Source organism: Peromyscus leucopus, chromosome X (assembly GCF_004664715.2).
Source record: "Peromyscus leucopus breed LL Stock chromosome X, UCI_PerLeu_2.1, whole genome shotgun sequence".
Lineage (NCBI taxonomy): Eukaryota > Metazoa > Chordata > Mammalia > Rodentia > Cricetidae > Peromyscus > Peromyscus leucopus.
Window position 1 is genome coordinate 8,845,272 of NC_051083.1, and position 14,770 is coordinate 8,860,041.

General features: G+C 39.5%; 1 protein-coding gene across 1 annotated transcript in view; it reads left to right on the forward strand.

Annotated features, from left to right (window-relative positions):
* Efhc2 (EF-hand domain containing 2) overlaps positions 1-13,710 on the forward strand; it is a 180,014-nt gene extending 166,304 nt beyond the window's left edge. Inside the window, exon 15 of the mRNA XM_028875896.2 lies at positions 13,137-13,710. Coding sequence (XP_028731729.1) covers positions 13,137-13,244 — 108 coding nt within the window. The 3' untranslated portion in view covers positions 13,245-13,710. The remainder of the gene's footprint in view (positions 1-13,136) is intronic.
* The last annotated feature ends 1,060 nt before the right edge of the window (positions 13,711-14,770 follow it).

The window sequence follows — 14,770 nt, forward strand, 5'->3', positions numbered from 1 at the left end:
TGTAGGTTCTATGTAAACACCATACCACTCTCTATATAAGGGACTTAGGCATTCATGGATTTCTGTGTTATGGGTGGGGTATCCTGTAACCCATCTATTTGAGATTCTGAGGGATGAGGTAGTCACTTTATTGGATTATTTGCCACTTACTTTGGTTGTGCAAATATTCTTTTTCCTAAGGACTTCCAAATGGTATGTGTCCCTATTTTTCCTGATTGACAAATTTTCTTGTTCTTTTCTTACTGTCTACTCTTCTTTTTTTCCTTCGTCCTTCCAGTCTGCCACCCAATCAACTGTGTTAGATATTTCATCATTGATGATTCAGAAATGTGGTCATACCACATGTATTTATTTATCTGCAGTGCTTTTCCTATTTAATCATGGAGAATTACTCCAGTTAAGTATGGATAGACCTAAGTCATTCTTTAATAGGTATAGTATGCATATATAACAATTGATTCAATCATTTCCCTGTTTATAGGCATACAGATTGTTTCTACACATTTTTGCCTCTGAAAATGTGATATCTTGTTACCTTTAATTTTTATTTTCCTGATGATTATTAAGCTGGGATATAATTTAATCACCTTTTGTGCTATAATCTGGTTAGAAAGACATTTTTCCACAACAACTTAGCATGCACATTATAATGGAACAAAAGTTTCATGGAAGCATACTATTTTAACTACATATGGTAGATCATCTTTTCCTTTCTTAATTTTCTCCTCTCCCTCTTTCTTTTTTCTTTTCTCTTCTCCCTCCCCCATCTCTTTTTTCTCCTGTTTGAATGTTGTTCCTGAGTCATTAAATTGATTTCATTCCCCACAGGAGGACCACCACCCTGTATGGGAAGACCAAAAATGTGTAGGTTCCTTAGTTATGCCCCCACGATGTCATCACTTACAAGCTCTGTCACCTGGCACTGTTTCTGAGCCCTGGATCTAAAGGGCTTTAGATAGGATAGAAAGTAAGATGCCATAGACTTGAGTTCAAATTTTTGTTCCACCTTCATCTTAGTGACTGTGTACAAGTTTTTCAACCTTTTTTCCATTTCAAAGAAAAAGGAGATAAAAGTATTCCTTCCATTAAGGTTGTTGTGAGGATTATGTTGGTATGCATTGGGTGCTTGCAACATTAGTGAGAGCTTAAATGTTAGGTGTTGCTTTTGTTTATAAAATGTGGACTGTGGACAGCTGTGGAACTTGCATGAGACTGGACTAGGCCCTCTGCATACAGGAGACAGTTGTGTATAGCTTGATCTGTTTGAGGGGCCCCTGGCAGTGGGATCAGGATCTATTCCTGGTGTATGAGCTGGCTTTCTAGAGCCCATTATGGTAGGACACCTTGCTAACCTTTGATGCAGGAGGGGGTGGGGGACTGGGTCCTGCCTCAACTGAATGTCCCAGGCTTTTACTGACTCCCCATGGCAGGCCTTACCCTTTTTGGAGGAGGGGATGGGAGTAGTAGGAGGAGAGGAGCAGGGGAGGCTGGGGGTAGTAGGAGGAGAGATGAGAGAGGGATCTGTGGTTGGTATGTAAAATGAATATTTTTTTAAAGTAAAAAAATAAAACAAAATAAAATAAAATGGAGGTTGTATCCCAGTTGAGTTTGAAGTGATGAGGTTTAAATCAACTAATGGTAGGCTGAGCACTTGTGTGGAAATAGGGTCTGGGTGGACTCCTGGGGTCAAGAAACTGCTCACTTCCTCTAGTATATGAGCTGGGCAGTTAGCTGGCTTTTGCTAACTTCCAGAGAATGATGTGGATAGCTCTTGAGAGGTTATCAGACCAACCACCATTCAGAATCTAGCTGTTTTTATCCTAAGTTGAGTGTTTTCCTCAGCATTATTTCTTCCCTGCAAGAACATCATATTTTTTTTTTTAAAAAAAAATGTCTTCTTGACCGATGGAAGCTGAGTAAGTCTTAATGTCTGTATTGTTAAATGGTATCATTGTTGATTGATATGATGTCTTAGGTGTCTCTCTTGTTACTGTGACAAAATACTCTGATAAAAGTAATTTCAGTTAGAAAAGACTTATTCTGGATTGTAGAGGAAATCAAAGCAGCATGTGCTTGAAACAGCTGGTCAGATCACATCCACAAACCAAAGCATAGTGATGACCAAATACTGCTGCACCTGTTTCCTCTCTCTGCTGCTCAGCTCTACCTCTCTCCACTTATACAGAACTAAGATCCAAGCCAGAGGATGGTATCACTCAGAGTGGGTAGGTCTTCATTCCTTAGTAAATTAATCAAGTTTTCCACCATAGGCATGCCCAGGGGCCCATGCCTACATTCCATCAAGTCCTTAACACTAGCCATCACAATGACGGTTTGGATAGGAGTTTGGGACACTTCTTTATTCTTGCCTGATTAACTTCAGTGCATGGGATAGACAGAGAGGGGACAAAGGGCAAACACAAGACTAGTAGCTGTAGCTAACTAGAGCCTGAATAGTACATGATCTGGTACCTAAGATATAGGATTGGACAGATGAGGTATCTAGGAATTCCAACAAGGCATCCAGAAGTTAGCAGCAGTCAGCAATCAGAAGGACCCATTTTGACTAGCTCGCAAGCTTCTTTGGGGTTGATTTAACATAGGGACTATTGACAGAAGTATAGATAGGGTCAAAGGACGCAAACAAGCGAGTTTGGTACTAGCAAGAGGGCAAAGGCGTCATCATGCCTAGGCGTAGAGAAGCATGCAGGAACCAGTGTTACTTGAGGACAGCTAGAACTAGAGCTTCAGGAAGAGAGGTATATGCACTATCCCACTGTAGGCACCACCAAACCATGGTCCAACAGACAGAGGAAGGACAAGGGGAGGAAATCACCATGCTGACCTCTGTCAACTTACTTTCCCACCATCTGACACCACCTCTCATTGGCAGACCCCACCTTGAAGCCAAAGAACGTAAGAGCTCAGTGGTGTGATCCTTATGTCTCTGCCTCCCAGGGCAGAGTCGGGTGAATGTAAGGTCTTAGGGGCAAATGGAGGATGACCCAGTCCAGCCTGTTACCAGAATAAAGAGTTTTGCTTAGGAGAGCAAGCCTCTTAGCCAGATCTAAAGCTTTATTCTAGACTAATGGCTTCTGTAGCTTGGTCATATTGGGTGTCAAGACCAGTCCTCCGGAGTCAGATTTGCCCTCTCTACACATGATAATCAAGTGGCCTCAGTTAATACAAGTAGGGCCCAGCAACAAATAAGCAAACCTTATTATAGCTAGTTGAGCTATGATTAGCTCTAATCTCCTATAGTGAGAAGCTGTTCCTGCTTGGATAGATGCAAGTTGAGTATCATCAACCATCATGACTGCTGGCTGTGGCCCACAGCCACTTGCCTGTAGCCTGGTTGGGAGAGGGGAGTACTGCTCCCTTTATTATTCTTCTGCCTAGCCACTCAGTGGTGACTGACTATGGCCCAAATGTTGCCCAAAGTGCTATCATAGCCTGGAGGCCCCGCTTTCTATTCTATTGTGCTTGCTTTCAGATAGTAGTTAGAAACTAGCAGTCTAGCTCTCATAATTTAGAGCCTGTCTGATTAATCTCATAAGTCACATTTTATACGATGACACTCAATCAGTTCTTGTATAAATTTTGTTACCTGCATAATGTAATTGGTGTCTTATCTTTTGACATTTGTGAGAAATGTTGGACACGGGTTCATTTTATAAGTATTGTAACAGCGGAAACATTAGCAGTTCACTCAAAGCACGCCCCCCCCCCATGGCAGGATGATGTATGATCTTGACAATAGGAAGTAAGAGGTTGGGTGTACCTTGGAATATGTCTTTGGATATCCCACTTGTTAAGGATCTCCTTTTGGCGTCTTCTGTGACATTTTATTGTCCCCCCCCCCAAACCTTGCCAGATAAGTATCATTACTATTTTGTAGATAACTAAGATTTAGAGATTCCTAAAAATAAAGAATATATTGTCAGAGGATGGCTCCAACTGTTTTTTGTTTTGTTTTGTTTTGTGTTGTTTTTTGCTTTAAAGAGGGTTTCCCTATTCAGATTAGGCTGACCTCAGAACTCATAGTCAGCCTCTGCCTCCTGAGTGCTGGGATTAAAAGTATACACCACCATGCCTGGCATGTTTTTCTCTCTTTTTTTGATAACATTTTCAACGTCATTTCTAATGCTTGTGTTAAAATTTAACAATTGAAATATAGGGTTAATATCTGTTCTCATTATGTTAAAAATAACTAGTAAAAACATGCTAATTGTCTAACACCCAACAATAGCCTAGTAGGAAATGATATTTTGTGAAATTTGCTATGATATGATATAAAGTGTTGAATGACATTTACTTGAATTCTATTGTGCTTGCTCTCAGATAGTAGTTATGCATAGCAAACCCATCACTAAACTTTGCAAAGAGCCCATGTCTCATTTTGCCTTGAATGCATTTTCAAGGAAAGTGTCGCTGCTTGGAAGGCAGCCACACCCATGTGCAGCTCAGATATAGATACAGCTCAGTCAAAGGGAAGCAGTTATAAGATACTGGCATTAAGGAGACCCAAAGGGAGAGGACTATTAGTGAATCTAACTTCATACATGAACTTTTTCTCTTGTTGTCAGGATGCTCTTGATTGGCTCAAGAAGTACTTAGAAAATCTTCTTTTCAAAATGAACTTCCATTTGATTTGCTAAAATTTAATTGCTTTTATGGTTTTGTACCTAATGTGATTATTTCTAAGGCTGTGTAGCACTTATTAGAGGGCAGATAATCCAAAAGAAAAGAAAGAAAGAGAAAAGGGGGAGAAGGAAAGGAAAAAAAAATTATTATGTATGGTACTGGGCTGTCTACATATTTGTAGATATGTACCATATCTGAAAAGGAAAAGGAAACTATGCTTTTCTAAGACACTGCAGGGGAGTAACATGGTAAAACACTCACGTGACTCTCTCCGCCTCACATTTGGGAAGAATCAAATAACCCCACTGCAGTGAAGCATGGGGTTTAATTGGCTCCCAATCTTTTCCCCTCGTGCATCTGGCGGCCACTACTGGAGGAGACATTTTGAAGATAGAAGAAGACAACATAATCCAATTAAATTTCCTTTAAAAATGTCAAAGCAAATTCATCCAGGGCCTATTAGTTCACATACAGCTTTGTTCTTCCCACTGGGCAGCTGCTGTTTACTGGGTTTTCATCTATTGCCATCTCCATTTCTCATTTCAGGGTGTTGTGATATATGTCAGACACACACACCACACACACACACACACACCACACACTGAGAGAGAGAGAGAGAGAGAGAGAAGAGAGAGAGAGAGAGAGAGATCTCAGCAGCTACAGTTTTCACCATTGATGAATAAGTAATTTCCTGCTAACTTCTTTGACATCCTAAGTGGCTCTAGTGACAGCCAGCTTGGAATATGTTATAGGGCTCTCTTAGAGACAGTGATTCTCAGCCATTTTAGATTTGTGATTTTTCTGTCACCGAGTTTCACTTTGTGTTCCATAGCTCTTCCTTCTAGCAGAAAATGCTATATGGCACATACTATTGAATGTTCCAGATTACATTAAGTTTCATTGTGAGATTTGAGCGTTGTCTCTCATTTTGTCTGTAAATCACCTTGGAGACTGGATTCATCCACTGTTTTCCTGGAAGTTGCTTTATTTCAAGATGTGTTGGAGACTCTCATATACATGTTCTTAACTCTGATAAACATAAAACTGCTTTTTGCATTTAGAAGCAGAGGTGGAGATAAGGATTTGGCTGTTAAGTAGTTGGGGCAGGAGCGCGGAATTAAATACCCAGAAAGAATTAGAGTGACAAAGGAAGAGAAGGAATTATTTAAAAGTGTATTATTAAACCAGTTACATATAGAGATGGCTATTGCTTAATGCTACTGGGAAATGCTAGGATCTAACAGAAACATATACCTCAGAATTATCCTGCCTAAAGTGCAAGGAAGCTACAGTATTACTCTGTCAGTCTCCTTTAGACAGTCATTACTTGAGGGCAGCTCTTGAACATAAAGGAAAGGAAATAATTCCCTGGCACTTGCTGCTTGCCACAGGGGCAGCCAAAGTAAGCCTCCGAAGCCAATAAGAAGCTTGGGTCAAAGGAATAGAGATGCTGGCAGTTGGAAGTCAGGCTGGTGGGAGCCAGATTGGAAAGGGTAAGAGGCAAGAAAGGGGCATTGGCAAAGCCTGTGACACATACTTAAGATTCTAAACATGTGCTGTCAGGATCCTGTCTTCCAGAGACACAAGCAGACATGTCCTCATCTGGAATGGGAGGCACCATTGTCTGCAGATGAGCCCTCTTTCTGTCATAGGATTACCACTTGCATACAGTTATTCCCCTGTTCAGTTCACTTGCATGGGCTGGGAGTGTGGCTCCATGGTATAGAGCACTTTTGTAACATGTGCAAGGCCAGGGTCCCATCCTCTGCGGGCAATAAACAACATTAAAAGTTTACTGTGCAATCTGTAGTTTGCACTGACTAATTTAGAGTGAATATAAAGTCAATATTTTAACTCAATACCTAGATTTTCATAAAACTCCTATGTTTGGAATGCTTGCAAATTTATTAGGAAGAACAATAGGAGAACAATAGGTCAGTGCTAGTTTGGGGGTTTCTTAGATACTCCTAAACCTCTTCTTCAAGGAAAAAAATCAAAACAAAAAACAGGAGCAGCCATGTGCCTGAGTGTAGACAAAATTATAAAGGAAGAGATGCCTGTCCTTCTGCTGCTTTGATAACCCCAATCCCATTGCCTGGGTATTTGAAAACATCCCTGCATCCAACCCTCTTTCCATCCCAAATTTGATCCCTTAGTCCATTTTCAAATGACACCTGAAAAAAATCTCCCTAAAATTGGTGGGTGGCAGTGGATGGATCCTACTCCATTGGACACTGCATATGTCTCTGTGGCATTTAGTAGAAGTCACTCCAACCAGGAACCTAGGGATAGCTAACAAAGGACAAAAAGAAATGATGATGGTGGGAAATGGTGTTGAACGGAAACAAAGAATGCAGCATGATGGCAAAAGTCCGAAAAGCACTGCAGGAGGTCTTAGGGTTCAAAGTGGTCAAGATGTAAAGAAATGGACTGCTGTTACCTTTTTGCCTTAAATTACCCCTCTTTGAAATCTGGCTATTTACTTGTTTCATTTTGCCTGACATCCTGTTGCTAATAAATTTGGTTCTCATATCTAAATTTTTGAGTTATTATTCCAGTATAAATTCTTATCATTTTCTCTTTTATTTGTAGCATATAAATCATAATTCCATGCTAAAACAATATAAACAACAGTCACTTTTTGTACCTAATAAAGATGAGAGAGGGGGCTGGAGAGATGGTTCAGCAGTTAAGAACTGTTCTCCCAGAGGACCAGGGTTCAATCCCTAGCACCCACATGGCAGCTCGCAATTGTCACTTCCAGGGGATCTGGCAGTGACACACAGTACCCTCACACAGACATACATGCAGGCAAAGCACCAATGCACATAAGAATAAAAATAAATAAAATTTAAAAGATGAGGATCATTAATACTGACCTGTTTTATGAGTGTTCCTGTAGTAAGCCCATCATAGTTACATGAGTGACATAATGTGTTTTATTTTTTTATTAAATTGTTATTTTAAAAAAATCCCATGAGGGGATAATGATTTTGAATATATATGTTTTTACCATTTCTCTGTGCTTAGATTAAATTCTAAAATGCCACCTAAGAACAGACATTGGTTTGAATTTTAAGAAACTTTTGAGAATGTATTGAATATTGGAGTTGAATGGCTTATTGAGCTCAGCTTTCATTGATTAAAATACCATGTTCACTATATCTAGAATGACTTCCTAATTTTTGGTATGAGGAAAGACATGTCACCAAAGTCCATGTGGTATGGACTATACAGAAGACCCTTTTGAATCAGTGTTACCATTATCTCTCTGAAGTATCAACTTCCTTCAGACTGCCATTTGGTGGATTGGGCTCTACCTCACAGGTGGCATTTTTGAGGCAGAAGTATCACTTTGAGAGCCACATTATTAGGGGCCAGAGAGATAGTTCAGAATTTAACTGCATATATTGCTCTTACAGTGGACCCAAGTTGATTCACAGCACCCATGGAAGTCAGTTGACCCCTGCCTATAACTACAGCTCCAGGAGATCCAATGCCCTCTGGCCTCCTAAGGTGCCTGCACTCCTGTGCACCTAACCCCAGCCCCATACTTAATTAAAATGAAGTTGTTTTTGTTTTGTTTAAGAACTATATTGTTTTCTACTTAACTTTTCTTAGTGAAAATGGTAGGACCAAAAGTCACTATGTAGGATGAGAACCAGCTGCTTGTGAATAGGCCCACTCTATTGCATGGTTTTGAAGGTAGCATGATACATAAGCATACCAGTAGAGCTTCATTGCTGAAAGACAGTTCAGTTCTTCCCCTGCTGACTGGTGATTTGGTTGCAGAGGAGTTACTTAATCCTATACCTCAATTACCTTTTCTGTGAACATGTGTCGCAGTAACACCTACCTCTTAGGGATTTTCTGTGACAAGTAATGTAATACATATAAAACACTTAATAGTTATTATCATGTAATAAATATGTAATACATTCCCTGGTACTACTCTAACACTAAGTATGTATGAGACACAACCCTGCAAAAACTGCAAGCAATTCACTTTCATAACTCATCTTTTAGATTCAGATTTGTATCCTAGTTAAAGATGCAAGTACTTGATGCTCTTCTGATTCTATATTAGTATTATTAGAATTATTGATTGGTATAGCTTGATAGATCACCCACATTCCAGTGACACTGGAATTTTCACATAGTTCTGAACTCTAACTCTGTGCTACATGGAACCATTTTCCCAGGATTTACAAGGACCTCTCTTTTTGGTGTGCATTTTTTATTAGGTCTTTGAGAATTTTGTAGAATGTATTTTCATCATATTCATCCTTTCCCCAGCTCCTCCCAGATCTACCTCTTTTCCCTGTCCATTCAACTATGTGTCTTCTTCTTTTAAATCATTAAGTCAAATTTGTATTGCCCATGTACTCTTGGATGTGTAGCCTTCCCTGGAGCAATCCACCTACCAGGGGCCACACCCTTAATGAAAACAGACTCTTTTGCTACCAGTAGCTGTCAGCAGTCAATAGCTCCTCAACTAGGAGTAAGACTTTGTGCTGACCTCTCCTCTCCATGCTGAGATTCTGCCTGGCTTGAGTTTGCCCAGGTCTTGTGCATGCTATCACAACCACTGTGCATTCATGTGCACAATGTGCCCCATTGTTTGTGAAAAACACTATTTCCTTGTAGTCATCTGCTGCCTCTGATTCTTACAGTCTTTCCATCCCCTCTTCTTCAATGATCTCTCAGTAATAAGAGGAAGGGGTGTAATATGGGTGTCCCCTTTAGGGTTGAGCATAGACTCTATCTTGATGTCCCATGAGCACATGAAATAAAGTTCAATTTTGTTATTAAGTTATTCACCTAAAATAACTAAAAAAAATCCCTTCTATCCTACTTTACTTATTTTGCTTATTGACATTACATGAACTTGACAATTACTAATCCTCAAAATGATGTCTATCCAGAATCTTGGAATATGACCTGATTTGGAAATAGGGTATTTGCATGAGGTAAAATGAGGCAATAGAAGATTGGATTAGATCCCAAACTCAGTGATTGCTATCCTAAGAAGATGGTTATGTGAAGACTCAGAGACACACAGAGAACACCACGCAGAGGCAAGGACTGAAAGGACAGTGGCATCGCTTGAAGCTGAAGCAGTCAGATGGTTACATGAGTCAGTGCTGCTGACAGTTTGATTATGGACTCCTGGACTCCTAAACTGTGTATGAATCCATTCCTCTTGTTTAAAGCCACCTGGGTTGTGGTCATTTGAGATTGTCAGATATTAAATTTAGAATTCTTAAAGCCCCTCTGCCTGCATTAGTTTGTCAGGGCTGACCTAACAAAGTACCCAAGGTACCACAAACTAGGTGGTTCCACACAATGGAGTGTATAATCCCCTAATCATGGACACCAATAGTATAAAATCAATGTGCGGCAAGGCTTCAGGTCCTCTGAAGCCTTCACCAGACTCCTTCCACAGGTCCTCCTGGCTCTTGGCAGTTTGCCATCCATTTTTGGTGTTTCTTGGTTTACAGTTGTGTAACACCATCCTTTGTCATAACATGCCTTTGTCTCCAACAGGTCAGTTTTCCCATGACCGTCCTTGTATAAGGACACCAGTCATACTGGATTTGGGGCTTAACTTATACCAGTATGACTTCATCATTTTCGACTTATCTATTTATATTTGTAGTCACCTTCTGAGGTGTAGAGGGTTAAGTTCAAGCCTAGCATTGCCCTCTTCCTTTTCCCACCATTTCAAGTTTCAAGTCTTGGATTTGTAGGTATTCTGCTCAGAGTTGTTTTGAGATAACTCCTGATTTGCAGCCCAGCTTCAGCCCTCCTGGTTGTGGCGTAGTCATCTCTCCCCAGGATTATTGTAGTTACCACAGAACTGATTTGTATATTTAACACTTCATTCTCCTAACATCCAGCAAATTATCTAATCAATTTCCAATCACAATAGTGTTGTTATTCTGGCCATGACTGACCAGCAGCGTCCTCTCATGATACCCTCAGGTATGAACTAGTGCAGAAGGCTTAAAGTTTGACCCTAGCTTCTATTTCCAACCACCTGTTGCCACTTTGCATTATATGCCCTGGACCAAACTGGGCTACTCACGCTTTCTTGCAAGGAGGTTTTAAGGTCTCTGGGTCTTTACTTATACTTTTGACTATGTATACAACACCCTTTGGTGATTCAACTCTCTGCTAAACTGCTGCCATAATCCTAAGCTCTAGCTGCACTGTGTCAGTCTACCTCTAGAACATGATCACATAGTATCATCTAGCCATTCCCCATGTTTCTGCGACACTTTGTGACCTGGATATTAATGGAGTGCTAATGAAGGGTTAGAACCTTTCCTATAGCCATGGGTATAAGTTAGTGCTTATCTAGCATGCTTGAGGCTCAAAGGTGAAATCCAGCATTGAAAAAAGAAAAAGTAAAATGATGAAATAGAACATTGTATATAGAACAGCCTTGACAGTAGAACCAGTTGTAGGCTTTCTCGATGGCTAGAACTAACAGTTGACCATTACAGCTTATGCAAAAAGTTTGTGTGTGTATGTATGTGTATATACACAAACTTAGTATCACTTAAGAACAAGTGATGTTCTGACTAATGCCATTAGTGATTGCATTGTTGTAAATACCTGGAGTAAGCTTTACATGAACTGAAATGTTGCAATATAGCACATACTAGACTACATGGTACATTTATATTTGAGTACATATGGTATAGCCTGTTGTTCTAGGGCCACAATGAATAAAATAACACAAGATCAAACATAAGAGAAAGTTATGCAGTCAAGACATATAAACACAAAATTATGGGGCTGCTGCAAGCCTGACAACCTGAGTTCAATCCTCAGAAACCACATGATAGAAGGAGAAAACCAATTTTCCCAAGTTGTCCTCTGACCTTCACAAGTATTCCATGTCATGGATATGTGTATGTGACTCACAAATAAATTCAATAAATCTTTTAAAAGTGAATTATATTGTATTGTACTTTTTTTTCAAGTCAAGCAAGAACTCGTTTATTGATAGGCAGTTGTGCTGTACTTTTATCTGACTGGCAGAGGGGTCTGATTTGCTTACTGTACACATGTGAATTATGTCTTGTGCTACACTAGCACTAAGCTGTAAGAATTTATCAGCTTTGTCATGATCCTCCAAGGCTTGTTGCTTGTTTTGTTAGATTTATTTGAGGAGAGTGTAGGTTTTAGAAGGATTTTTGTTTATTTGTTTGTTTTTGTTGTTGTTTATATTTCACTATAGATAGATAGCTCAGGCTAGCCTGAAACTCACTCTGTAGCACTAGCTGATCTCAGAATCACAAGCTATCTGCCTAAGCCTCCTAGGCACTGAGGTTAGAAGTATGTAGCACCAATCCTGGCTGCCATCATAATTTTATGGGACCCCTGTCATTTATGCAGTACATTATTGACACAAAGCAGTATTTTGTAGCAATCAAGTATATATACAATAGCTTAGGCCTAAGCTTACCGTGAGTAACCTACTACTGTTAATGGTTTTGAAGAAACAGTAACCAAGTAGCTGATAGAAATACCATCTTGGCTATAAAAACTTGATTTCTCGATACTGTGTGAAAGGACCTGCCACTGCATTAGTGCTGTCTAGCTCCCAGAATTTCAGTGTTTCACAAGACAAGGTGATTTTTCTTGTCTATGGGTCTGTAGGGCAGCCAGCTGGGCCTTGCTCATGGCTGTAAATTGAGCTGGATCTTCTCCATTTTTGTCATTCTGGAACCAGCACATCTATTTTCCATGCATAAGCCATCGCCATTCGTGTGGTCGAGTTCCTCTTAGAGGGATAGGACAATACTCCTTTTCCTATTTCCTCTTTCTCTCCCCCCTCTTCTTCTCTTCTTTTCCTTTCCCTTCCTCCTTCACTCATCCATCCTTTCTTCCTCTTCTTTCTCCATGGAAGGGGCTACAGTTACATGGTAAAGATTGGGAACATAGAACTCCAATACAGGAAGGAAACAATTAAGAATAAGAATATGTTCTTCCTCAAAGTCCTTCTGATACCTAAGTAGAATGTACAAATCTCTACTCTTTTATTTTTAAATGAATACTCTCTCTCTCTCTCTCTCTCTCTCTCTCTCTCTCTCTCTCTCTCTCTCTCTGTGTGTGTGTGTGTGTGTGTGTGTGTGTGTGTGTGTGTGTGTGTGTATGAGTGTGTATCTAGGGTAAGTATGTGTACCATATGTACGCATGGGTCCATGAAGGTCAGAAAGTGTTGGGTCCTCTGGAGCTAGAGTTACAGGCAGTTGTAAGCTATCATGTATGTATGCTGGGAACCAAACATGGGTGCTCTGCAAGAACAGTATAAGTGTTCTTGCCCACTGCACCATCCATCTATATAGCCCTGAAATGACTTCACCAAAAGTTTATTGGAAGACTCAAAACCAACAAAACCAAAACAATCTAGCACTGAAATTTCAAAACTGAACTTTGAAATGTGGCTCTAATCGTGTCCCTCTTTGTTTTCTTCCCAGAAATGTGAAGATGTTTGGATGGGAATGCCATCACCGATTCCTGCAAAATACATTAGATACTTAGACTTTTTGAAGGAAGTGTATGGCTTAGAGGAGAACGGACTGTGAAAGTTTCGATTGACTCTCTTTGATTTACTGCTCTCATTTTGCCATGTTTATTTTAATAGATATAATTTCATTAAAAACAAAAAAGAAACAAGGTTTGTATTAAATGGAAATCCATAAACCACATTTAATCTTCTTTTGTCGCTGTAGTTCTTCAGAACAAACAGCCTGTTACACTGCTGATGTACCAGCACTATTAAAAATACCATTTAAAACAATGTTGACAATTTTTGTTGTATGCATTATTTATGAATACCAAAGACTCTTACAATAATTTCCATCTAATATAATTTGATTCATTGCAATGCGAAAAGAAAATGATTTTTGACAGCTGTGCATGACAATATAAAATCAAATTATGTCAGACCAATAAGTTATGATTCTGTTAAGCATTTTTGAAATCCTTTTGACACATGTTTATTACTTACATAATTAACTTTTGTAGCAACACACCTCATCAAAAATAATTCTTAAACCTCTCTAGAGTGAGTGTGTTTATTTTCTGAAGTTAGTGAAGTTATGGGAAAAAAAACCCTTCTCTCTGCCAAAACATACACACACACACATACAAGTGAGAGAGAGAGAGAGAAATTGAAGCATATGCTGTGTTTATATTTTTAGTGCCTTTTTATATCTAAAATCAGCTTCTTAGCTTAGGAATATATGCATGTGTATATAATAGAGCATGATCAAAAATGTATTATGCCTAAATATGCCTAAAATATTTAGGGATGTGATTGTGGAAGGTTTCAAGGGTTTGTTTTGGTTTGGTTCACATACATACTACTAGCCTCTCCAGCCCAAAGGTTTAAGTAGCTTAAAATTACAATGGATCTCTCCTAAATTTCTGTACTCTGATTTTTGTCACCACACAGCAGAATTCTTATCATATAGCGTTTATCTGATTACAGCCTATCACCATGGAGCTTCAGTGTCCAGAAGTCTTCTCTAGGCCATGCCAGACCCTAGTGCTGGGTGCTAGATATCATAAATCTGTTTGTCTCAGAGGCAGTAGGAGTCTGTCAAAAAGAGACTGTGCCTGTCAGGGGTCATCTTGAGGAGAAGAGGAGTCAAGGACATTTCAGGGTCCCCTCCTATCTCTTTATTCCTTCATTCTACATTTGTAGCACCTCCTTGTCCCAAAATGAGTTGGCTTCTTATATGGTCCAGTTTACTTGACAATAATGGCTCTTTCATTTTCTTTTCATCTAAACTAGTCAGTAAACTACGTCTCTCCATAAATCTAGGACAATTTCATGTGCACCATTAAAACTGACCCCATAGAGCTTTGCATTAAACTAGTATTCACAAGTTAGATACTAGAACAGTGGGCCCATAAAATGATAAATTTTATGGCTTGATTTTTGTCCCAGTTTTTAAAAAAAGGCAACCAACAATGCCAAGCTATTTTGTCATTTTAAGATTTTTCTACTTTATAGAGAGCAAGCTTTTAGTAGGTATGACACTTGCCTAGAAATTTTCAAGCTGACATATCTGTCACCTACCTATTCAACCCTTCACTCAATTGT